The 24,758-nt window shown below is 40.6% G+C and overlaps 1 protein-coding gene across 2 annotated transcripts; it reads left to right on the plus strand.

Moving 5' to 3' along the window:
• The first annotated feature begins 1,311 nt into the window (after window positions 1–1,311).
• FBXO7 (F-box protein 7) lies at window positions 1,312–24,053 on the plus strand. 2 transcript variants are annotated; one of them, XM_060025556.2, is made up of 9 exons: window positions 1,312–1,691; window positions 5,199–5,493; window positions 10,520–10,747; window positions 12,086–12,227; window positions 14,408–14,491; window positions 16,890–16,985; window positions 18,797–18,973; window positions 19,306–19,343; window positions 20,347–24,053. In XM_060025556.2, the coding sequence occupies exons 1-9, from the start codon at window positions 1,570–1,572 to the stop codon at window positions 20,734–20,736; spliced, it is 1,572 nt and encodes a 523-aa protein (XP_059881539.1). In that variant the 5' UTR covers window positions 1,312–1,569; the 3' UTR covers window positions 20,737–24,053. The 2 variants fall into 2 exon arrangements, with proteins under 2 accessions (XP_059881539.1, XP_059881540.1); XM_060025557.2 differs by having other exon boundaries at window positions 5,403–5,493.
• The last annotated feature ends 705 nt before the right edge of the window (window positions 24,054–24,758 follow it).

Below are 24,758 nucleotides of genomic sequence, written 5' to 3' on the forward strand. Positions count from 1 at the left end.
TAGAATGTGTCCCATATCCTTTGCTTAGCTCGAGGCTCTTCTTTATCTGGGACATACCCACTCTGTCCATGTTGAGCCACCCTGGTCCTGTCACCCTTCCTCAATTCCATATTGCTTTGCCACTCAAGAACCCTCCTGGCACAGCAACCCTTCTCTATGTACCCCAGTCCCCAGAGCTGTTCTCATCTCTATCATAAACAAGATACTTTTTTATGCTCTAACACAAGAGGTGATTCACTTACCTGTAAGCTCTGCACGGGTAGGCACGTGTCTTCTCAGCACCGAGGACAATAGCTGGCACAAAGCGGGTGATCCATACATACTTATTTAATGAACGAAGGTCAGTGTGGAAAAGCACTGCCACCTATTGGGAGAAACTTTATTCAACTCTTTTATGATTTGGAAAATGGTTATCATACAAGGATGAAACTTGATGATACTTTGTTCCTCACCTAAGTCATCATCCTCACCATTATTGCCAGGCCCTCTGTGGTAGCCAGACTCCCAGATGGCCCCCAATGATCCCTCTCTCTTGGTACTCAGCCCTTTGTGTAGATTCTCCCACACTGAAGGCTTGGATTGTGATCAACAGAATGTGAGCGAAGTGTTGGTGTGTGACTACTGAGATGAGATCATTAAAGACATTGTGGCTTCTGCCTTGGTCTCTCTGGGATCGCCGGCTTTGTGGGAAGTGAGGATGTCACTGGGACACCCGAGTGGCCCGATGGGAGGTCCATGCAGTGAAAAGCTGAGGCCTCCACCAACAGTCATGTGATTGAGATACTCCAGCCCTGACCCACACCTTGACTGTAATCTCATGAGAGACCACGACACAACCAGCCAAGCCCAGCCCAAACTCCTGCACTGTAGAATCTGTGAGACAATAAATGTTTGTTGTCTTAAGCTGTTAAGCTTTGGGGTGATTGTTATGCAGCGACAGATTACTAATATACTCTTCGACACAGATCACTGACTACAAGTTGTTTTAATTTTGCTGTAAGGGGAGAAACTACCAGAGCCTGGGCTCAACCTAAGGTTTCTCAGAGCGTATGGTGCTGGAGCCGGGCACCACGGAGGAAATGGGGTAAGAACCAGGTACACCTGGGCCTTGCGGAGTGCCGAGTAGTTTTGTCTGCAGCATCCCTTTCAGCGTTAACGTTCTCCTGGCACAACTGGAAAGAGTTGACACAGCGACAAAGCAGAAGAGCCCCGATATCCGCGCCTTGCAGCAGTCTGGGCGCCTGCGCAGTGTGCTCCTAGGGCTCCCAGGGAGCGCTGTCGCGCGCCGAGTCATCGATCGCGAGTTCCCGAGCGGCCTGGCTCCACGCAGGCCACCAGCAGCTTGCTCGCGGGGTGGGCTCCAGGGGGCGCACTCAAGAGAGGGGGTGGGGCACTCATGTTCCAGAGACCGGCCTGGCGGGGCCTTCACGCCGTTACATCTCAGCATCCGCATAGCTCCGGCAGTCGCCGCTCCGGGGCTGCCGCCGCTTGAGACGGGAGCTAACCGGCCGCGCCGTCGTCACCGTCGCCGCCTCGGGGTCCCGGCCCCTGGGCCCTCCTGTGGCCGCCATGAAGCTGCGGGTCCGGCTGCAGAAGCGGACCTGGCCGCTGGAGATTCCCCAAGCGGAGCCAACGCTGGGGCAGCTGCGCGCGCACCTGAGGCAGGCCCTGCTGCCCACCTGGGGGTACAGGTACGCGAGAGGCGGGGGCGCGCGCGGCGGGTCGGGGAGGAGCGCCGGGTGGCGCGGGCACGCCCCGAGCTGTCACGTGAGGCCGGGCGGCGAGCTGGGCGTCGCGGGGCCAGCGGTCCTGCACTGTGACGCGCAGGCCGGGCGGCTAGCGGGCGCTGGGGCTGCAGCGTGCGGGGTCCCGGCTCCCAGAGGTCATGGCCCGGCGTCTCGGGGGCTCCGATCTCCTCCAGGGTGAGCCTTCGCTTCCGTGTTTGCAGTAAACGAACCTAGGGATAGGCTAGGATGCAAAATTCTCACGTCCTTTGAAATGTAAGGTTGGAAATTATGGGTTTGGCTTGGGTTAAACCTTTCGAGGCTCTCAGGGGTTTAAGTTCACCATCTCCAGCTGTCGGAGTATTTCAGTGAAAAAGTTTGGAGAGTACTAGAAGGAGTTAGAAACCTGCCCTCCATCCGAGGCCACCTGTAACCTGGTACCGCTGCTTTCAGGCTGCAGTCACCTTAAGACTCCGTTAAGTGTTTACGTGCCAGGCGCCGCTGTGGGCACTTTGACTTCCCAGCTGCAGTTTTACAAAGTGCAGTGTGTCGGTCTGTTTCAAATAATAATATTTTCCTGGGCAAGATGTTGCTTTTTTTTTTTTTTTTTGGATAAAAACTATGGAAAACGTTGGCCTTATGATGACCCTGGAGAGCTTGCAGTTTGGGGGCAGTGACATTGAGAAGTAATGGATCAAATTCTGTTATTTATGGGGCTGCAGATGAGGCTGCTTTGTTTCCAAAAGGGTATCCTGGGGACAGTAATCTGGGAGTAGAGGGACAAACGTAAAGGTGGTCCTCTTCAAATACTGAGCTACCGAATTGGAATTTGAGTGTGCTGAGAAAAAATAAAAAAGATGTTCTTTGGGGCTTTTTAGATGAATTCTTCAAAAGAAAACCTTTCTGTTAATTAAATGGTTCCTTTCATAAGACTTTTATAAACTTACATTTTATTTTTAGGGAATTCAGTAAAATGAGGCCGTATTATGAACGCCTCATCCTTTCATTTTTCAGGTTAAGACAATACTGCATTCAAAGTAAGCCTTTTTTTCTCCAAATTAAACACATAAATACAGAAAATGAGGCATTGACATAACTCCTTTTAGGCATTATATTAATTGACATCCTGTTGTTTTTTTCTTGTTGTTAAACCTAAGTGTTTTGTATGCTGGCATCACTACCCCACCACAAATTGTCAAAATTAACTTCTCTTTTTATTTTCATATATATGTATATATATTTTATTATTTTTTAATTAGGTGGGACACTCTGGAAAGGATGTGAAACGCAATATGATGCTTGTTTACCCAAGAGCCCAAGTTAGTTTTGCTTTCAGGTTTGTTTTTACAGTCGAGGCTGGTTAACTGGAAGGAATGTTAAACTTCAGCTTGTGAAAGTAAATTCATTCTTCTGAAAGTATGTTCATTTTATAATAAATGGGCAGTTTAAAAATGTGTCCATATGATATTATTACTTTTAAAGTGTCCTTGCTGAGCAAGTGGATCTGGGATTGTCATAAAATAATTCTCAAAGGCCTGGAGTTTCTAGGGTGGCAGTTCCTGATGAAAATATTATTTTTTTTTCACAGTTTCAGAAAACAGAATCAATAACGACTCTCCTGGAAAACCATATGTTACTCTAGAAATAGCTCTTCCCTTTTTCTAAAGGGGAGGCCGACATTTTATTAAGCAGACAATTCTTTACCTTTTTTACAAATCGATATTTGAACAAACATTGTGCTAGATACCATTAAAAAAAACAACTTTGTGCTGTGACAAATGATCCATAAAAACATAGTTCATTTGAGGTGTTTTTCCTTTTTTCTGCTAAAAATGGGATGTTGTTTTTCTGGGTAGTTGGCAGATTTTCAACATTTATCAACATATTTGAAAACAGAGTCATAGCTACTTATTTTCTAATAAGCAGGAGTAGTTCTTGAAGCTTCAGTAATTTCTCTACCAAAGACACTTTAATTGGTAAGAAAAAATGTATTTATATGTGCAAGAAAAAACATAAATGAATTATGGGGAGCACTTTTGAAAATGTAGCATTTTAAGAACAAATAACCAGAACATGATTTTCAAAGGACTTCATCCTTTGTTAACCTCTCAAAAAGTTAATGAAGTTAACATTGCTGAGTGTAAATGTCTTATAAAATGTTCTGCAGTGGTTTGTTAATTATTCCTCACCACTATGTAATGAAATGATGATGGTTCTCTCAAGGTCAGATAATCTGCCATGCAGAAAGGATGGGAGTTCCTTGCTTCAGACTAATTTGAGCTCTTAGCTTGCTTAGCACTGGGTTTTTGGATTTGTGTTGTGTTTCACATAAAAGACATTATAACTGGTGCTCAGTAAGAAGGTTGAACTTATCAGTAGGAGGGATGAATTTATACTCAGTCATCTACATGCACTCATCTGACTTTTTGTGGTTATGAATATTTGTTTAGGACATGGGTCTAGTATTTTGGAACCATAACCTAACTGTCCTGGAAGGATATTGTTAATTAGCCCTGATTTCAGCCTCATCTTGATCTCACCATCTAATGTTTATTGGTTGCATCCATTCCACAAATACTTGTATTTGCCAAGTGCTGGAGATACAGTTTTGAACTAGACAGACAAGGTACCCATCTCATGAAACTTACATCCTAGTCGTAGGGGTGGGGAAGAGAGCGGATAAGCAAATAAATATGATATTTTCAAATAGCAATGTTGTAATAAAAATAAAACAGATGAATGAAATAGAGTGATGGAGGCAGGTGGAAGGCATCTCTGAAGAGGTGACATTTGGGTTGAGACCTGGATGATGAGAAAGACTCAAGTCATTTGAAGAACTGGAAGAGCAGAAGCAGAGGCCCAAAGGCTGCAGTGAGGTTGATCTGTTTTAAGGAATGAGTCGAATGGAGAACAGCTAGTAAGAGGATGGGTGAGGTAGGAGAAGTGGGTCAGATGTTGGGCTTTGGAGGGCATGTTAAGGATTCTATTCCAAGGTCAAATAGAAGCCATTGGAGAATTCTCAGCAGAGAAATGATGTAATATGATTTATATTTTAAAGAGGCTATATTTCATTGAATCTCAGTTGCTGTCAATCCTGAGATGCACATTCTTATGTCACACTAAGTGAAAAAATGCTGTCCATTAAGCTGTGATATGTCATCGATTGTAAGAAGCATCCTGTTTCAAAGATGACAAAGTATAAAAAAGTGTGTATCTTAGAATTGATGAAAACATGGATTAATGATAGAGAATTACTGATCCTATCCCCGAGGCTAGAATCTATAACCTAAGCATTTGGTGATAAGAATAAATAATTTTGATACTTTTTCCAAGCTTTGGCTTTGCTCTTATCTTCGTTTTGTTTTCATTAGTTCTGCTGGGGGTCATACCATGTACCTTATATATGTTTCAAATGTATTATTGTGGGTAATGGTAATAGGTAGCCTTACTATCCTTATCCGTCTTTCTTGGCAGTTCTGATACCCGGTTTGCAATTACATTGAACAACGAGGATGCCCTCACTGGCGATGAAGAGACCTTGGCTTCATATGGGATTGTTTCTGGGGACTTGATATGTTTGATTCTTGAAGATGCCATTGCAGCACCTAACTTACCTTCATCCACAGATTCAGAGCATTCCTCACTCCAGAATAATGACCAACCCTCTTTGGCCGCCAGCTCCAGTCAGTCCAGCATACAGGATGAACAACTGCGTGATTCATTCCAAGGACAGGCAGCCCAATCTGATGTCTGGAATGATGGAAGTATGGTGGGTATTAAAATCAAGACAAGAAATAGAGTAGTTGATAAATCATACTGAATAGCTCAATTTAATTCTGTACCAGTCAGGATAATTATCATCAGTAGACTGCAGATTATAATCTTATAGAAAATTTATTTTTATTTTAAATACTTTATTTTTATTGAAATATAGTTGGTTTACAGTATTATATTAGTTTCAGGTGTACAATGTAGTGATTCAATTTTTTAATAGATTGTACTCCATTTAAAGTTATTACAAAATAATGGCTATACTTCCCTGTGCTCTACAATACATCCTTGTTGCTTATTTATTTTATACACAGTAGTTCATATCTGTTAATTCCATATCCCTATCTTGCCCCTTCCCCACTGATAACCACTAGTTTGTTGCCTATATCTGTGAGTCTGTTTCTGTTTTGTTGTATGCATTCATTTGTTTTATTTTTTAGATTCTACCTATAAGTGATAACATAGAGTATTTGTGTTTCTCTCTCTGACTTATTTCACTAAGCATCCTACCTTCTAGGTCCATCTATGTTGTTGCAAATGGCAGAATTTAATTCTTTTTTTATGGCCGAGTAATATTCCTGTGTGTGTGTATTTTAAGTTTTTAAAATTAAAAAAATTGTCACCTCAGAATCTAGATGCTGATGTAAATTTGAAAATATGTGCACTGATGTTTTCTTCCCAAACCAGCTCCTCCTCTGTCAGTGGCAGTACTGTTTTCCTGAGCTTAAAACTGTGGAATGATTTTTGACTCCTTATATCCAGCCCCTTAACAAGCCCTGCCTGTTTTTCCTTTCCATTCCAGGCTTCCAGTGTGTGTTCTTCAGTCTGCTTTCTGGGTTCATCTTCTTCTTCCACATTTTTTTAAAATACATTTATTTTATTGATTTATTTTTGGCTGCATTGGGTCTCTGTTGCTGCGTGCGGGCTTTCTCTAGTTGCCGCGAGCAGGGGCTACTCTTCGTTGCGGTGCACGTGCTTCTCACTGTGGTGGCTTCTCTTGTTGTGGAGCACGGGCTCTAGGCACGTGGGCTTCAGTAGTTGTGGCTCGCGGGCTCTAGAACGCAGGCTCAGTAGTTGCAGCGCATGGGCTTAGTTGCTCCATGGCATGTGGGATCTTCCCAGACCAGGGCTCGAAGGCGTGTCCCCTGCATTGGCAGGAGGTTTCTTAACCACTGCGCCACCAGGGAAGCCCCTTCCTGCACATTTTTGATTATGTTGTTCCCCTGCTCTTAGGTAACTCTGTGTCATAGGTACACCTGGGCTCATAATTTTTGAACTGAAAAAGTCCAGATATCTCTAGTTCAACCCTCTCATGTCGCAGACGAGGAAAGTGTTGTCTGTCCTCCTGTACCTAGTTTTTAAGGCTTTCTGAGCAGTTGCCCAACAACCTTTGGGGGCTAGTTTCTGTTCCTCCCTCCTGTCAACTGCCATCTGCAGTCAGACTGGCCCCCTCCTCCTCCTCCTCATGGTCCCTCTCGCAGCAAGCACCTGCGCACATGCGCACCTGCACATGGTCACACCTGCATGCGCGCGCGCACACACACACACACACACACACACACACACACACACACACACACACACACACACACACACACACGGCCTAGCGACTGCTTCGCTCTCTGCTGTTGCTGCTCCCCTGGCGTGGAACCCCCTCCCTGTCCTCTCTCTCCTGTCCGCATCTCTACCCACCTTCCAAGGCCCTGCCAACGGCAGCCCAGTAGTTTTCTTCAGTTCCTTTGTATTGATCATCTTTATTGCCTTGTAAACACCTCATTATTTACTATTCCGCCTTTTAATTTCTTGTATGGCACAAATGATCACTTTATTACTTAATATTTTAATACCAGTACATATGCCATCTTAATTGTTTTGTGTGTGTACATTCATCATGTCAACTTAATTTGTTTTTTGCAGTCTTTAAATGTTTATAAGTATTCATTGTGCCTATATGTCATCAAGTATAGACAGATATTAAAAAATACTTTTTAGCTGATTGGTAAATTATAAAAATCATCTATGTCTAGATTTTTAGTAATAGTATCCAGAGAGATTAAGTTAAAAAAGCTTTTATAAAGCTCAAAGTATTTTTATGAATTTTCTTTTCAGAAATTATTATGTATCTCTGAGCTTCTGTCTCATAGAAGTAATCTAGAGAATGAGTAAGAATATTTAGTCAGATATTTAAATTACATTTCTGAGTCTTTTTTGATGATAGACTCATTCAGAGATTCTGGTAGAAGGATCCATTCCCTTTACTTTTCATATGATGGTTACTTTACTAGTTTCCTTTTGGCAAATTTTGAGACATTAGTATTGCCTCATGTTAGTAATTTCAATTCTAAAAGCGTGCTGTTTTGTATTCTACGACTTGTATAGGGTGACTGTAAAATCTTAGTGGGGACATAGATGATTTTTATCATTTACCAATCAGCTAAAAAGTATCAGACCCTAATGTTAGGGTCCTGTTCCATACTTGTTCCACTCATTTGTGAATGACATATGACAAATGATCTGTTTAGAGAGGTGGTGCTAAACATTTTTTTCTCATCTCCACATGCATGAAGAATATGATAAGTACTTATATCATATCAGGATGGCTCAGAGAACGTCAGTGGTTCTCATGGAGTGAGAGTAGAGTTTGATAAGCTCACCAGGGGATTCTGATATCTTCCTCCCATGTCATTATCAGTCTGGGGTAACCTTTTAAAATATTTTTCCCACATATATTCTCTCCCATACAACTGTCAGTAAGTAGTAAATGGCCAAAAGTTAGGTATAAGAAGCAAAGAGCATATATACAGGCATACCTCATTTTATTGCACTTAGTTTTAATGTGCTTTGCAGATACTGTATTTTTTACAAACTGAAGGTTTGTGGCAACCCAGCGTTGAGCAAGTCTATTGGTGCCATTTTTCCAATAGCATTTGCTCACTTCTGTCTCTGTGTCACATTTTGGTAATTCTCATAATAGTTCAACATTTTTTGTTATTATATTTGTTATGATCTGTGATCAGTGATCTTTGATGTTACTATTGCAAAAAGGTTACGACTCCCTGAGGGCTCACGTGATGGTTAGCATTTTTTAGCAAAAAAGTATTTTTAAATTAAGGTATGTACATTGTTTAGACATAATGCTATTGCATACTTAATAACTACGGTATAGTGTAAACATAACTTTTATATGCATTGAGAAACCAAAAAAGTTGTGTGACCTGCTTTATTGTGATATATTCACTTTATTGCAGTGGTCTGGAACCCAACCTGCGATATCTCCAGGTATGCCTGTAATTCATAATTTAGTTAGGTGTTAAGTGGCTTTAATAAGTAGTTTCTCCTTTCTCAGAAATATGATGGAGCGTCGTTTTTAGGTAATATGGATTGTCATCAACCTCTAGGTTTTAACAAATGAATTTGGATCTTTTCCATAAGCCATCAGGGCTCAGGTCCTCAGGGATTTTGAAAGAAACAACCTCTTGTTCCCTTACATTCTTCCACCGTTTCACTCATATTATATAATTTTAATTTCCTCTGTTCCTTTCCTAATGGAAATACGAACTTAAAAGAAACATGTGCTTTGCATTAAGAGTTGAGCACATATCTAGGAAATAGTCTTTCTGAGCAAAATTAATATAGGTAACTCAGTCTTACTGAAGCAGTGTATTGTGTCTAAAAGCCCTGAACTGTGAGTCTGGAGATCTTTGTTTATTTCAAATTTTTATTAGCTGGTAACCTTGATTATGTTATTTAATCTGAATCAAAATTACAGTACGTATAAAAAGGGGATGTCATCTGTCTTACCTATTTTACAGAATTTTTGTGTGGTGTAAATTAGAAAACAAATCAAAAACATGAAATTGTAAGAATTGTAAGATATTATCCTTCAGCATTTGTTCAACAAGCATTTACTGAGTACTTACTGTGTGCCAGGTATTGTACGGGTGTTACAAAAATGGGTGACATGTAGTCTTTTCCTTTCTAAGCTTGTGGTCATGGCAGGATATAGACATGTAATCAGAAAGTTGCAATACGTGTGATAAAGTGCAATAATCAAGGCCTTTGCAAGGCAGAGAGGTAGTCCATAACCTGAAGAGGTGGGGAATACCAGAATGGGGAGGAAGGGACTGTGGGATGTGAACTTGATACAGAGTCGGGGATCAGGTGATGAAGGGCCCTGAATGCTAAGGAGTTTAGGAGTTTGGACTTCATTTTGTAAGCCTGTATTTCTCAGCATGGCCTCTATGAAAAACCTGTGAGATTATAAGTAAGTGTTATGGGGATACTGAGTGTTAAGGAAGGAGGATAGTGTTTCTTGGTTAAATGTTATGCACACTTTCTGTTATTATTGGACTTCTCAGAGCTTTACAATGCCAAAGTGTATTTTGTGAATATGGAGGGTGAGGTTCAGTGGCTATGTCATGTAGCATTTCCATACTTATTTGATTGTAGACCTCTTTTTTCCTAAGAACACTTAGGGTCACATTCCAAGGCACAATTTAGGGCAGTGCTGCTGTCTGCATAGGGGAAGTACTGGCAAGTTTAAGCTGGGACATGGGACATAATTGGATTCTCAATTGTCAAAGAACTCTGGCAGCAGTGGGTGGAATGTATTGGAAGACAAGAAAGAGGAGTGAAGGCATACTTGGGGAGGCTGTTGCTGGAGGTTAGGAGATAAATGAGTCTGAAGTACCACTGGAGTAGGAAGGGGCAGATTTTGGAGATATTTAGGAGATAGAGTCAGTGGACCTTTGACAGCTAATCATATTGGGGGTGGCGCTTAATAAGGTCGAGGGGGAAGTCTAGGATGATTTCCAGGTGTTTGGCATATCAGCCAGAATTAATGGAGATAAGGAATTCAGGATGGAGGAGCAGATTGCAGGGTCATTTGTTGAGGAGGGCTTGCTGAAAATGTGTACCATTTCTGAACCTCTGAGCGCTAATCTCAGTTCACTTTGAATACAAAATTTACTGTGAAAAGATGAAAGTCTGTTTAAAGAATTCGTTGTTTTTGTTATCCTTTTCAGTCAGGGCCTAGTCACAATTTTGAAGCTGAGTCAATTCCAGATGTCGTGGATGCGGAAGAGGGCACAGGTTTCTTTCCCTCAGAACCAATGCTCTGCAGCGAATCGGTGGAAGGGCAAGTGCCACATTCATTAGAGACCCTGTATCAGTCAGCTGACTGTTCTAACCCCAGCGACGCCCTGATAGTATCCATACATCTTCTCATGTTGGAGTCGGGTTACATACCTCAGGTAAGACTACAGAGAGCAAAAGTTTCCCATTAGAAAAGGGGTGGTGTTCTAGATTTCTTTATTAAGTGTGTTTGGGTATTAATGTAAAGTGTCGAACACAGCGATGAGCATACAGTAGGCAGTCAGTAAATGTTCCCTTCCCTCTTTTCCTTCTTTTTTTCTCCTTTATTTCCTTGTCAGCTTTTAGTTAGTATTATAGAATTGATGGCAACTTTGGGTTAAAAAAACCCCAAAGTTTATATGTGATCATATGTAGGTAAAATGTTGTCAGTGCGTGTGGATTGGGCATGACTAGATAGATGGCTCACCAGGTTATTTTTTGTTAGTGGTTCTGTGAATTGCCACTAACTTAGTAAGATTCAGTTAGGAAGAGGGATGTTGTTCTTACGCTGTAGTTGCTTACCTTCATCCATTCTTTCCTTATCCATTTGATAAATGTCTGCCAGTGTCAGGTGCAGTGCCTTGTCTCTGCTTTCAGCTTGCTTACAGTCCAAGAGTAGGAGAGAGAGACAAGTATACAGACCGTTATACTGTATTGGCTAAATTGTAGGAGAAACACATACATATATAGGATGCCAGAGATTCACAGAGGAGAACATTTAGAAGTTTTTCAAATTTTAATGTGCTTAAGAATACCTGGGGATCTTATTAAATGCAGATTCTGATTTAATAAATCTAGGGCGGAGCCTGAGATATTATGTGAGCATACTCTACACGATAGCAATGCTGCTGGTCTGTGGGCCACGTTATGAGTAACAAGTATATAGACTAATTCAGTGATCATCGAACACGTGCACCATGTCATGCCAGGAATTAGAATATAAAGATACTGGGACAGTCCTTATCCTCAAGGAGTCTGTAAGTGGGGGAGAGAAACAAAAAGGAAATTATAACATATTATAATACAATTAATAACATAATAGAAGTATATAACAATAGAAATAGGAACAGAATGTTAGAGGGTGAGAGAGTGGGAATGACAAAAAGGATTTGTTTTGAAAAAGGCTTCACAAAGGAAGTGGTATTTGAACTGGGATCTTGCATAATGATACGGCTTTGCTAGGCAGAGAAGCGAGACTTTGAAGTGAGAAATCAGTCTCTCTCTCTGATGTTATTTTATCTATTTGAACAGAAGTTTTGATGGCAGATAATATGTTGTAACTTTTTTTCTATCAAAGTTTTAAATATTAATAGAAATATTAATGATTTGATAAATTTTATTAAAGGGACTGTATGGAATGCTTATTTGTAGACAAGTTAGGAGCCTCTTGGGTTTTTAATCTTTTTGAGAGTAATACGGTTCTTCATTATTTGTTTCCCTTTCATTTCACTCCCCAGGGGACTGAAGCCAAAGCTGTGTCCATGCCGGAGAACTGGAGGTCGGGGGGCGTGTATAAGCTGCAGTACACGCATCCTCTCTGCGAGGGTGGCTCTGCTGCTCTCACCTGTGTGCCTTTGGGAAACCTCATCGTCATAAATGGTAATTGGATGGCATGGTCATGCTTGTTAGTTTGTGAATCTTTACATGTTTCTCTCCAGAAATTTCATAGCCACTTCGGTGATGGGCTATCATGATGCAGTTAGGAGTCTTTCTCAACTTTGTTTAATCCCGAGCCCACTGGTAACACGGGTCTGAAAGGTTACAGAATACAGGGCTGATGTTTATGCTAGCAGCCTTCACTCTAGAGGCAGCTATACTCTTTTGCTGTCTTAACTGTGTAATTTTTTTGCTCCAGGGGGAGTTGTGATACTAGGAGTAAAATGAGTCTATTACATATGAACTCCTTAAAGAATACTTTTTCTTTATGCCTGTGGATGGCTTTTTAATTTTTGTTTTACTAACCAAGGTCTTGAACTGAGAGACGGTGAAGGAGAGGTTGAGCTGGGATCATTTTTTATCTAGTTTGGCATCTCTGAATGCACAGAAGTACCCAAGGGCTCTGAGGCTTCAGTGTGTGTGTTTTGTCCCCCTCCTACCCACCCTCAAGTAAGTCCCTCTGAATAGAGTTTCTTTTTCTAGTTCTCCTCTTTCATACTAAGAATTTCACTGGCTAGCAATACATTCTATTTTCGTATTTCGTTTTAGCTCAGATGCCATCCAGAGATCTATGCCAGCTACCAGGGGTCTCTGGAGTAGTCTCGTAATCACACATCCTGGAGACCCATTTGAGTGACTAGACTCTTTTGTTTTTGCTCTGGTTTGATTTTTGAGCTTCACCCTTTTAGCTTAGTAAGAGAGAATGATAAGATTGGAATGCCTGCATTTTTTATTTTTCATTACGGCTCATCTTTTATACAGCAGAGACAGTTGCCTTGACATGTCTTAGCTCTGGTTTGCAACATGTTCTGCAGCTGCTAGTTTCTGCTGAGATGGGAGCAGGGAGGTGGCTTGGTAGAGCCAGTGTCGCTACTTGAACCTTGAGCAGCAACACGTGTGCCTGTTTCATTTAGTGAGGTCCCTTGTAAGGTTTTGTTGGGAAAAGCTTTTTCTGCTAAAGTCTATTTGAAAGCCACTAACCTACACTGTGATCTTTGAACTAAAAGATGGGTTTAGGTTCCCTTTATGTAATTTCTTCTATTTCTTTTTAATCACTAGATTCTTTGAAGTGTTATTGAAAAGTCTCACGTTTTCAGCTTTAGTGGTGTTTCACATTTGTAGGACGTGACTGATGGCACTAGGACCTAGCAGTGTCTCTTCAACAGTTCATCACAGTTAGCAAATGTAACTTCTGGCTGGGCATTCTTATACAAAGAGGGCCAACAGTATCTAATCATACTGCTACATCACGTCATCACTTGCAAGGTTGCAGCTATCAAATAGTAAACGTGAGGTTGTAATTTTTGCCTCAATTTCTTATAAATCACTTTAACGACACGTGTATATTAACCTTTATTTACTAGTCTTAAGATACTTAACATAGAGAATAGCTACTAAATGTCTTAGTTTCTGATGCTTTGTTCCTTTAATAATTCTTGGCAAATCATCTACTTGTGGATGTAAGTGGCAGACAGTCATTCCAGAACCATTCCAGGCCTGGTTCTTTGAAAAGGAGCAGTATGTCCTTAAATCTTTGCTTCACCCGAGACATCCTGCTCAGTGCACATCTGCACGAGCACATCACTGGCTCTTTCGTGGAACGAGATGAAGTGCGCCTTTGCATGTAGGATTAAAAATGAACCCTCTGGTGATGTCAAGAATATTGATTCTCTGAGTTTAGAGAGAGATGATACTGTGAAAATTAGCAGGATTCTTTTAATAAATAAGAGAAGACTCACTGCCAAGGGTTAAATAAAAAATAAATGGAGTTTTTAGTGACCTCATTAGAAATAATGATTGTATTGCATTTAACTGTCTCCTATTAACCTTGTTGCATATCTTTCAATTATTAATAAGCTGCTGTTGGTAAGACTTAGTGGGTTTCAAATAAAGGTGTTTATTGTAGTTTTTAAAAGTGTTTTAAGAGTGATTTTACTTAATGTGATGCAGGTTTGCACTTTGGACTTTGCTGTGAGGGAAGGAAATAAGTGTAGGGCAGTTTGTCTGTATAACGTGTGTTTCCTATATATGGGGGCAAAGGGAACGCAAGTCCACACTAAAAAGTGGAGGCAGTTGATGAAATGGCAGAACTTTTTCATCATCTTTCTTTGGCTTATTTACAGCTACACTAAAAATCAACAGTGAGATTAGAAGTGTGAAAAGACTGCAGCTGCTGCCAGAATCTTTTATTTGCAAAGAGGAATCAGGTAATATAACCATGATTGAACTTCTGGGGTGAAGCTTTGAGAGGTTCACTTTAAAAAAACAGAAAGGTAATGTTCAAAAGACTTAACAGTTTCTGGATGAGATTAAAGCAAATTTAAGACAATGTTGCAGAGTTTCGGTTTCTTTCCTGTTTCTCTTAGGGTCTTGGATACTGAATTATATTTATACATCACACACCATTGATGCTTCATAATTTCTTTCCTTTTTTTTTAAAATAAATTTATTTATTTTATTTTTGGCTGCATTGGGTCTTTGTTGCTGCACAGGGGCTTTCTCTAGTTGTGGTGAGCGGGGGCTACTCTTCATTGTGGTGCACAGGCTTCTCATTGCGGTGGCTTCTCTTGTTGCAGAGCACAGGCCTAGGCACGCAGGCTTCAGTAGTTGTGGCACGCAGGCTCAGTAGTAGTGGCACATGGGCTTAGTTGCTCTGTGACATGTAGGATCTTCCCAGACCAGGGCTCAAACCTGGGTCCCCTGCATTGGCAGGCGGATTCTTAACCATTGCGCCACCAGGGAAGTCCTGATGCTTCATAATTTCTAAATTACTCTTTGTGGATTTTTCTAGCATTGTATTTAACCAGTATGGAGAGGATCTGTGTTTTGTGGAAACCATACAATGCAACTTCATTATCGAAGATTATGGAAGGAAAAACTGCACTCAAAATGTTTGCTTAGGGGCTTCCCTGGTGGCGCAGTGGTTGAGAGTCTGCCTGCTGATGCAGGAGACACAGGTTCACTCCCCGGTCCGGGAAGATCCCACATGCCGCGGAGCGGCTGGGCCCGTGAGTCATGGCCGCTGAGCCTGCGCGTCCGGAGCCTGTGCTCCGCAACGGGAGAGGCCACAACAGTGAGAGGCCCGCGTACCGCAAAAAAAAAAAAAAAAAGTTTGCTTAAACTTATATAAATTTGGTTGCTATTTGGTACAGATTGGAACTTTACCAAAAGTTTGCATTCTAGGCGTGGTTTTGCTTATGTTCTATAAAAATTAATAGATGCAAAGAAGACGAGTTTTCTTTTTTCTTTCAGTTAAACCCAAAGTGTGAGAGGCAGGTAAGTAGTTGAAGGAGAAGAGATGAGGTGGAAGGGGAATTAACATCTTTTAGTACTTGTCTTTTGCTGGACATGGGCCTTTACAGATGTATTTTTCATTTTATCCTTATAGTAAATTTAGGCGGGTTTTAAAGTCCACATGGGGAATGGTGTGGTATAGCAGGGAGATGGGAGTTACAGCAGTGTCTTTTAAGGGAAGCTACCTAGATCTAGATCTTTGCTTTGAAGGTCTTGAGACTTATTCTTGTTAGTTCCCAGGGGAGATCAGGCCCTGAGAGACTAACGTATGTAAACTAAAGCTGATAAGAAAAGGAGACATCAGATACGTATTTATAATGGTCTCTGAACATTTAATGTCATACTAGGCCAGTGTTTCTCAACCATTTTTTCATTATCAATCCCCTAAGGAGAGTTTGTACACATTTTTTCCCCAAAATCATTCTCCCTCATGAAATTTTAATTTCATAGATATACTGTACACTTATTTGTATACTGTGGCCCTTTGGAGGGTCACAGACCAATGTAATAGCTGGGATTTTTGCCTGGTTGGGGGCAATATTGTTTTTGTTGAGAACGCATGAACTAGACTGATAAATCTGTAAAGATGGTCTTACCGTTAAGACCAGAAAAACTTGAAATTCCTTGGCTATAACACTTTATATTCATCTCTATACTATGGAGGACCTTGCTGTGGGGAGTAGAAATACTCTACATTCTACAGCAGTAGAGGTTGTTATGCCCATTTTCTAGATCAGGAAACAGGTCTAGAGGAGGTTAAATTACTTCAAGGTCACAGAGCTAATAAATGGTAGAATTTAGGATTGGAATAGATTTGACTCCTGAGACCTGTTTTTTAAGAACAATTTTTACAGGAATATAGCTCAGATGATCTGATTTCTGTTAAATAAGGAAAAAGGAAATGAAAAAGGAGGAGGAAAGTTAATACTGTTAGATTACAAGTTTTCAGATTATATTGAATATTTTCAATATGTAATTTTTATGTTGGGTAGGAATATGCTGCTCCATTTGACAAGTCATTTTAATCAATTTTTACTATGGCTTATAGTACCTAGGTACTGTTATTCTTTTATTTGTAAGTTCCTAATTACTTTTATAGTAAGGAAAAATGTGTTTAAAGATGATTCAGCTTTCAGAGTTACACATTGTATTACTTCCTCTTCGACCAGAGACTTTGGTTCATTTCTGTTTATGTAGGAATTGTGAAAACTAACTTACCACTTTGATTTGGTTTGGCGGAAGTAGAGAACACCATTTCAAGTTTTTCCATTTGATTGTGTGTTTTGATCTTTCATTTAAAAAATATTCTAGGGGAAAATGTAGCCAAGATATACAAAGATCTTCAGAAGCTCTCTCGCCTCTTCAAGGACCAGCTGGTGTATCCTCTTCTGGCTTTTACCCGACAAGGTGAGAAATGATAAATCATCACAGGTTGAATGGCTGGAAAGAATAGTAAGTTCACATATGTTTAAGGGTGACATAAACCTTCCCTCTTTTCTTCCCTCTTTTCTCGTCCTCGTGGAAATTCTCCTCTTTTAAGACTAAGCTCAAATGTTAATTCCTTAATTGCTCTTTACATCCTCTTTGTATCTCCACTGCATTTTATATGTATCTTTATTATAGCCCTTTATCCAGTGTATCATAATAATTTTTGACATGATTTCTCTCCACCTAAGGTTATGAATACCTTGAAAGCAGGGAATATGTCTTTTTCACTTTTGTATTCTCATGGCCTAGCACACGGTCAGGCCTATAGTAAGTGTTCAATAAATACATATATAAATAACGTATAGCCTGTAAATTTGGTCTACTTTTTTTTTTAAACTATTTATTGGGACTCTGTGCTAGGTACTTTGGGTATTTCACATGCATTCTTATTTAATGCTAACAGCTTTGAAGTAGATTTTACTCTCATTTTATAGATGGTGAAGCTAATTCAGTGAGGTTTATAATTCACTCAAAATCCTTGTGCTAATCAGCTTTCTCTTTGTGTTGTAGTAAAAAGTATTTTAAAATCTTAAGTGAACATTTATGTCTCACTTGCATATGTGCTCCGTGGGGCTTGGCTTTGGCCGAGGAGTGGTGAGTAGTCCTCATCCGGGGCTTGCTCTTCTTGTGGCACAGGGAAGAGAGGACCAGTGGCCTAACCATGTGTTGGTTTTTAAAGCTTTTGTTCACAAATGATATGCCACTTGCACTCACATTTCACTGGACAAAACAAGTGAAAATGGCCAAACCTGGACTGTGGGACGGGGAAGCATAACTATAGGGTAGAAAATGATAGGGTAGAATCATAATCTACCACATTCTTTTGGCTGGTAAATAATTTCAGGTTTATACAGATAGTTATGTGGCTTTTATCTGCTATTTGTATGTAGGAAAATGATATTTTAGGTCTCAAGTTGCATGGTGCCAAGGCTATTATAATCATAGTTTTCTTCTTTGGCTGGTGGTGAGGGAAAAGAATAATGTGAATTTTAAAACCCCTTACTGGACTTTGATTATCTTTGCTAGTTGAGAATGGTATCCCATATATTCAAAGGAGCTAATAATGAAAAAATAATTTTCATTTGACTTCGGAATATATTATTCTTTTCCTTTCTTGGTTTTGCTTTTGAATTTGTCTACCTCCCTTCTTTTTCAGCTAGATATCGAATAATAGTAATCTAACACTCGAGTGCTAATTACGTGCCAAACATCGTTGTGAGCACTCTGTATGTATTTACACATTTAATTCTCAACTCAGTGAGGTAGGTAGTATTACTAACCCATTTTACAGATGAGAAAATTGAGTTAGAGTTTAAATAACTTGTCCAAAGGCACACAGCTAATAAGTAGCAGCATTGGAAACCAATTGCACAAGCCAATTAATTATCCATTTTCTATAGTTGAATAGAGAATTTTTTGTTGTGCTGAATATCGCTTGAAACAAAGGAGGCCATTGGCTAGTATTTAGAAATTGTCATAGTTATTTATTTGATCTGTATTAAAAAGTAATTTGTTTCTCTACTAAAACATAAAGAGAATAAGGGGCTTGGATTTAGTAGTAGTTATAGAGTTAACCTGGGGACAGAAGTTTGTTACAGATAACTTAAGCTTGGATAATTGAGGATACCATCTAATTTATCATCTCCTTAGAAAGTTGGCAACTTCGGTTGAATATATGGGGAAACCGGATGTTCTTTACTCAGTGATACCTATCCTCTTTTTCCTTTTAGCACTGAACCTACCAGATGTGTTTGGGTTGGTAGTCCTCCCATTGGAGCTGAAACTGCGGATCTTCCGACTTTTGGATGTTCGTTCTGTCCTGTCTTTGTCTGCAGTTTGTCGTGACCTCTGTATTGCTTCGAATGACCAACTTCTGTGGAGGTGTTTATATCTGCGGGATTTTCGAGGTGATTTCCATGATAACATGTTAACAAGAAAAGGGTTCTTTGTTACTGAGGTCTTAATTACTCAGCTTGCCAGAAGTTTTAAGTTGTGGGCTTTTTTTTTTTTTAAGAGTAAGAAATAATCATAACATAGCCTTATTGTAAAGAGATTCTAAGCTTCATATACCTTTGCCTATGTCCTGAAAACTCTCCCCATTCATTTCTGTGTTCTCTGCAATACAAACAGTCCATTAGATCAAGTAGACTATTTCAGGATAGAAAATTGAAGTAAGACACGTTTAATGTTGGATGAATGAAACGTTTTTAAATCTCTGTTTTTTGTTTTTTCTTTGTAGATGGTACTGTCAGAGGTCGAGACACAGATTGGAAAGAAGTAGGTATTTTTAAATACCAAGGCTAATGTTCATAGCACAGAAATAACTCATGAATTAATACATTAAGGGCATATTTTCCACTTTTTTATGATATAATGCAATGTTTAAGTTAAATTTATTGCTAATTTTTAGTAAATGAAAATGTTTTCAACTTCTACCTTAGACTCAGTCCTTAGTGTCTTGTAATTACACAGGAAAAAGAATCTTTAACACAATGACTGTTTTCACCTTAATATATTCTTCCTTCTTCTGTTGTTAAAAAAATTGAGTTGTTTTTGTGCTGGAGTAATCTTGAGCTGTTCAGCTAGCTAGAATAGTAAATTATGAAGAGAATAAGTTATATTGTTTTATTTGCAGATACCACTGTAAAAAGACATTGATAGGACACAGAAACTTGGGATGAAGGACTAGAGAATAAAATTCAATGAAAGTCCTCAAATATGTACAAAATACATAGTACTGTTCTTTAGGAATATGTTCCATCCTCTAAAATAGCATCTTTTTTGTTATTTAAATTGAGGTCCATTAGGGACATAAGTTAGGTGAGAAATTGAACATAAGTGCTGGCCCCCCACCCCCTTCCCTGCCCAGTACCTTAACTTTTTATATTGTGTGGCATGACATTTTCAACAAATATTTAAATTTTCCACTTTCAAAAAAGGCTGACTTAAAATTGCATATCAGCTTGAGAGCTCTGGATTGCAGTCTTGAGAATACATGTCACTCAGTTATCCCTCCTTTGGATGTATGGTTACTCTAAATTGGCACAATTGCTCAGTTGCAGTGTGGTTAAAGAATAGAGTTCATTTGGCATTGTGTTCATATCTACTACCTTATTCATGCAGATAGAAACTGGTAAAAGTTCTCTTCTGTGCACTTTTTTTTTTTTTTTGCCTGCCTTGATAGTATGGGAAAAGAAAAGGTATATAGTACAATGAAAGCAAATGAACTTTGGGGAAATATCCAACTCACTTACCATATCTTGTCCTTGTTTTTCTATAGCTGTACAAGAAGAGGCACAAACAAAGAAAAGAAGCTCAGAGAGGGCGGCATGTGATGTTCCTGCCGTCGTCACCCCACCCCATTCCATTCTACCCCAACCCCTTGCACCCCAGGCCTTTTCCTCCCAGTTCTCTCCTTCCTCCAGGAATTATTGGTGGTGAATATGATGAAAGACTAACCCTTCCTTATGTTGGGGATCCAATCAATTCACTCATCCCTGGGCCTGGGGAGACACCCGGACAGTTCCCTCCACTCAGACCACGTTTTGACCCAATCGGCCCTCTTCCAGGACCTAACCCCATCTTGCCAGGGCGAGGTGGCCCCAATGACAGATTTCCCTTAAGACCTAGCAGGGGTTGGCCAACTGACAGCCGGCTACCATTCATGTGACTGATTTATAATCTCATGCTGGAGCTTGTTTTGTTTTTTTAAACTACAGACATCATCTTGTTGGGGTGCTATCTCTAGTGTTTTCTGATTGTGGTGGTGAGAAATGCACTCACAGAAGCCTTTTGGTAGATATATTTAAAGCTCCAGGGGTGGTATAGCCCAAAGGTTACTGCATGACAGGGTTGGCCTTGGGAATAGTTGGTTCCTGACATCCCCTCTCTGAATTACCCTCTAGAATGAAGGTTAGACATTGATAATGTTCTACACCAGAATAATAATAATAAAAAAAGTGTGAATCACACGGCAGTCTTGACTTTTATTAACGAAAGATATGTAATAAATATTCAGAACAGCTTTACAGCATGACTTGGACATTTCAGAATGATCAGAGGACTTACTCGGTGTCATCAGATTGTTGCAGGAGATGATTATTATTTTTGTAGTGGCACTCTTTTCTTCACCTGAAATCGTTCACAGAAGCCTGGTTTGTGGAATGAATACAAGCAGAGCTAGTTTGGTTGAACTGGACATGGAGTGAGTGCTTTGGACACCTAGCTCAGTCCACCTCCTCCCTCTCTCAGCAGCTGCTCCTCAGGCTCTGTGCTGAAACAATCTGGGCTCTGAAGCAGCACTGTTTGGCCACCATTGGGTTGTTAGGGACTCGTTTCTGGCTTCTTCTGGAGTGGAGTTATAGCTTCTGTTTCCTTGTGTCTTGAGTGCTTGGAGCCTAATTTGTAATCTAAGTAGATGACATATTTTAACAACAAAGTTACACTGCTTTGAGTGCTGCTCAGGTACTTGTTCTGCAAAGAAATCCTCGTTATTTGAAGAACATTTTGCTTTTAAGACTTAAAATACACAGATTTCAAGTTTTATTTTTCCTACAACAAGAAAAAGGCCAAACACAAATGTCTTAGCACATAAACAACTACTGGAAACATGCTATAGTGACAGATTAAAATCTGAATCACAACACAGGAATAAAACACTGTTAGTATCTGCAGAAAATAGGAATATTGCCAATGTCTTCCTGCTTTTCAAAAAATCTGTTTTGCATATAAGGAAATGGCTTGGAATGCTATGTGCTACAAGAATGTTTAGAGTTCTACACATGAATTTGTACACATGAATTTTTTTTCTTTGCTATACATATGTATTGTCTTTTTTCCTTCACAGTGTAGAAAATTCAGTCAATTAATACGATTTTCCAGAGGCCATGTCACCTTTAGTAGCTTAATGTATAGGTAAAGGATTAGGGCTGTTGACATTCTTTTTTCCTGTGGTATTTTGTAATATCTGAGCTATAGGACAGCCTTTAAAAAAGTGTCCACCAGAGGCCATATGGCTTTCATTGGGTCTGTGTTGAAAGAGTCACCCCGAAACTTCGATGGGTAAAAACATCCTGGTTCTCTAGTACACCTTTCTGTGGCCTTATAATGTTAGGTTGCGCTGTATGTGGGGTGTGTGTGTAGTGGAGATGGAAGGACATAGTGATGACCAGAAGCACCATATACTATAAAACAGTAGTTTTCAAAATGCATTCATTTTCGAGTGGTCCTTGAGAGGTTCGTGAATGGTGTTGGTGTCCTGCAGATACAGGTGCTACTTTCCGACCTCACCTCGGACTTACTATCCTACGTGACAGATCTCTCAGTTTAGGATACCAGTGGTGTGTCACACACCTAAATTTGTGGTCCTCCCAATAGTTTATTCTGAATTCTTTAAACCACCATCGAAGCTTTTCTTCTTGACTAGCTTTAGAGTCAGAAGCTTGTAAAATCTACATTCTTTTCATTAGACTGAGACTTGAGTTTTATGTGTTGCCGGTGTATGATGAGAATGAAGTCATTGTTTGGTCATAGCCTGTTCATTGCGTGACTTTCTGACACCACTTTGATGTATTGTGATAGAAGATAGTGTGGAGCAGGGGTCCCCAACCCCTGGGCCATGGACCGGTACCAGTCTGTGGCCTGTTAGGAACCGGGCTGCACAGCAGGAGGTGAGCGGCAGGTGAGCGAGCGAAGCTTCATCTATTTACAGCCGCTCCCCGTCGCTCACATTACCGCCTGAGCTCCACCTTGTCAGACCAGCGGCGGCATTCGATTTTCATAGGAGCATGGACCCTACCGTGAACAGTGCATGTGAGGGACCTAGGTTGCCCACTCCTTATGAGAATCTAATGCCTGATGATCTGAGGTGGAGCTGAGGTGGAGATGCTAGCGCTGGGGAGTGGCTGCAAATACAGATTATCATTAGCAGAGAGGTTTGACTGCACAGAGACCATAATAAATCAATTGCTTACAGCTCACATCAAAACCCTATCAGTGAGTGGCAAGTGAAAACAAGCTCAGGGCTCCCACTGATTCTGCATTATGGTGAGCTGTGTAACTATTTCATTATACATTACAATGTAATAATAATAAGGTGCACAATAAATGTAATGGCTTGAATCATCCTGAAACCATCCCCCCTCTCCCCTGGTCCGTGGAAAAATTGTCTTCCATGAAACCGGTCCCTGGCACTAAAATGGTTGGGGACTGCTGGTGTAGAATGCTGTGTAAGATGCACTCCACATCACTGGCTTGTAGCCTTAGTGATTTTCTCCCCTCCACCCCCAACCCCGGCCATTTATAAATGAGAGCTCTGGTTTGGCATAGCTGGAAATCAAATCATGGGAGGTATCCTCTCTTAACAATGTAAGATTTTGTGATTCCCTATGTACAAACAGTTGAAGTCTGTCCTCTCTCACTCTTGCTTGCCTCTCTCCAATTCCTGAGATCACTGTTTAGCTTAATATCTCTGTAATTCCTCCACTCTCCCTCTGCTCCCTATACCTGGGGCCCTGAGCCAAGGCTTGTCTTGCTCCTACCCTGGGCAGTAGCTGAGCCTCAGGGAGGGGCCAGGCAGGTCCCAGCTCTCCACTGTGCTGTGAGTGTGGTTAATCCTCCTTCGGATAGCCTCCAGTTGACTGTAGGAGATCAGATACGGGAAGTACTAGTTAGGTCATGTGACATAAGGGTTCATCTTAACTAACTTAATGGCTCTCTTGGGATTCCCCAATAGGTTATAGCACTTAAGTTTCTGCTATCCCATAGCAAAACAGGTAAAATGCTAATTGAGAGGCAAGGAGATGTTAACTTGCTTCTGCTCTAAACTCAACAAAAGACCACAGAGCAGATACTTAAAATATGGAGTTTGGAAATTGGAATTAAAGCAGGAGGACCAAGCAGAATAGAAATAATGAAACGTATTTAGGATTTTAAAGAATTCTCTCTCTCTCTCTCTCTCTCTCTCTCTCTCTCACACACACACACACACACACACACACACACACACAATTGTAAGAAGAATGTTTAGTTTTACATTGGTTTTACCTTAAAGAAATAATACACTGAAATTTCAAAAAACTTTTCATCTTTTCCTCTTGGCCTGCCAGTTGAGGGTCATGAACACAGTCTAGAAGTCTAGAAGTCTCACCTCTTGGGGCTGCATATTTTGTCTGTGGAAACACAAGGGAGCCTCTGTGCCCTTTATGCATTGTGTTTGGTTAATGGACTGGTTTGACTTGTTTGTCACCCAACCTTGCAATTTGTCTCCAACCAAACCCAAAGTGCCCCCTTCTATTAGAGTGTAAATATTAGACTGAAATGGAATTTAATCCACGGCTGCTCTGGAGTCGAGGACAGCTTTTGACACTCAGGGGGGATAGTCAGCAACCAGCCTGCTTATTCTCTTGGGTAAAGAAAACCATGCGATGCATGTGCAAGTGCTCTTAGGCTCTGAGCTATTCCTCCAGCATAATTAAGTTACTGCTTGTATCTGCGAGGCTGACTTAACTCGCTTACACTGGGACTCTAACTTGCATCCTTTCACAGATTCTAAACACACAAAACCAAATGAGCCACCAACTTGTTCTATGAAGTTGAATGAGGCACTGGGAGGGGCAGGGCTCTGAAAGAACACTGTGTGCCTGCAGGATGGCTCGAGCTGGGCTCTGCTGTGGCCTGCTGTGTGGTCTGGAT

This window comes from Delphinus delphis, chromosome 11, assembly GCF_949987515.2.
Source record: "Delphinus delphis chromosome 11, mDelDel1.2, whole genome shotgun sequence".
Lineage (NCBI taxonomy): Eukaryota > Metazoa > Chordata > Mammalia > Artiodactyla > Delphinidae > Delphinus > Delphinus delphis.

Bases quoted from the DNA above. Each gene is read 5' to 3' on its own strand.
- FBXO7 (XM_060025556.2), top strand. From the start codon at position 1,570: ATGAAGCTGCGGGTCCGGCTGCAGAAGCGGACCTGGCCGCTGGAGATT. The intron at 12,228-14,407 runs GTAATTGGATGG...GCTTATTTACAG, and splicing joins AAACCTCATCGTCATAAATG to CTACACTAAAAATCAACAGT. The intron at 14,492-16,889 runs GTAATATAACCA...AAAATATTCTAG, and splicing joins TATTTGCAAAGAGGAATCAG to GGGAAAATGTAGCCAAGATA.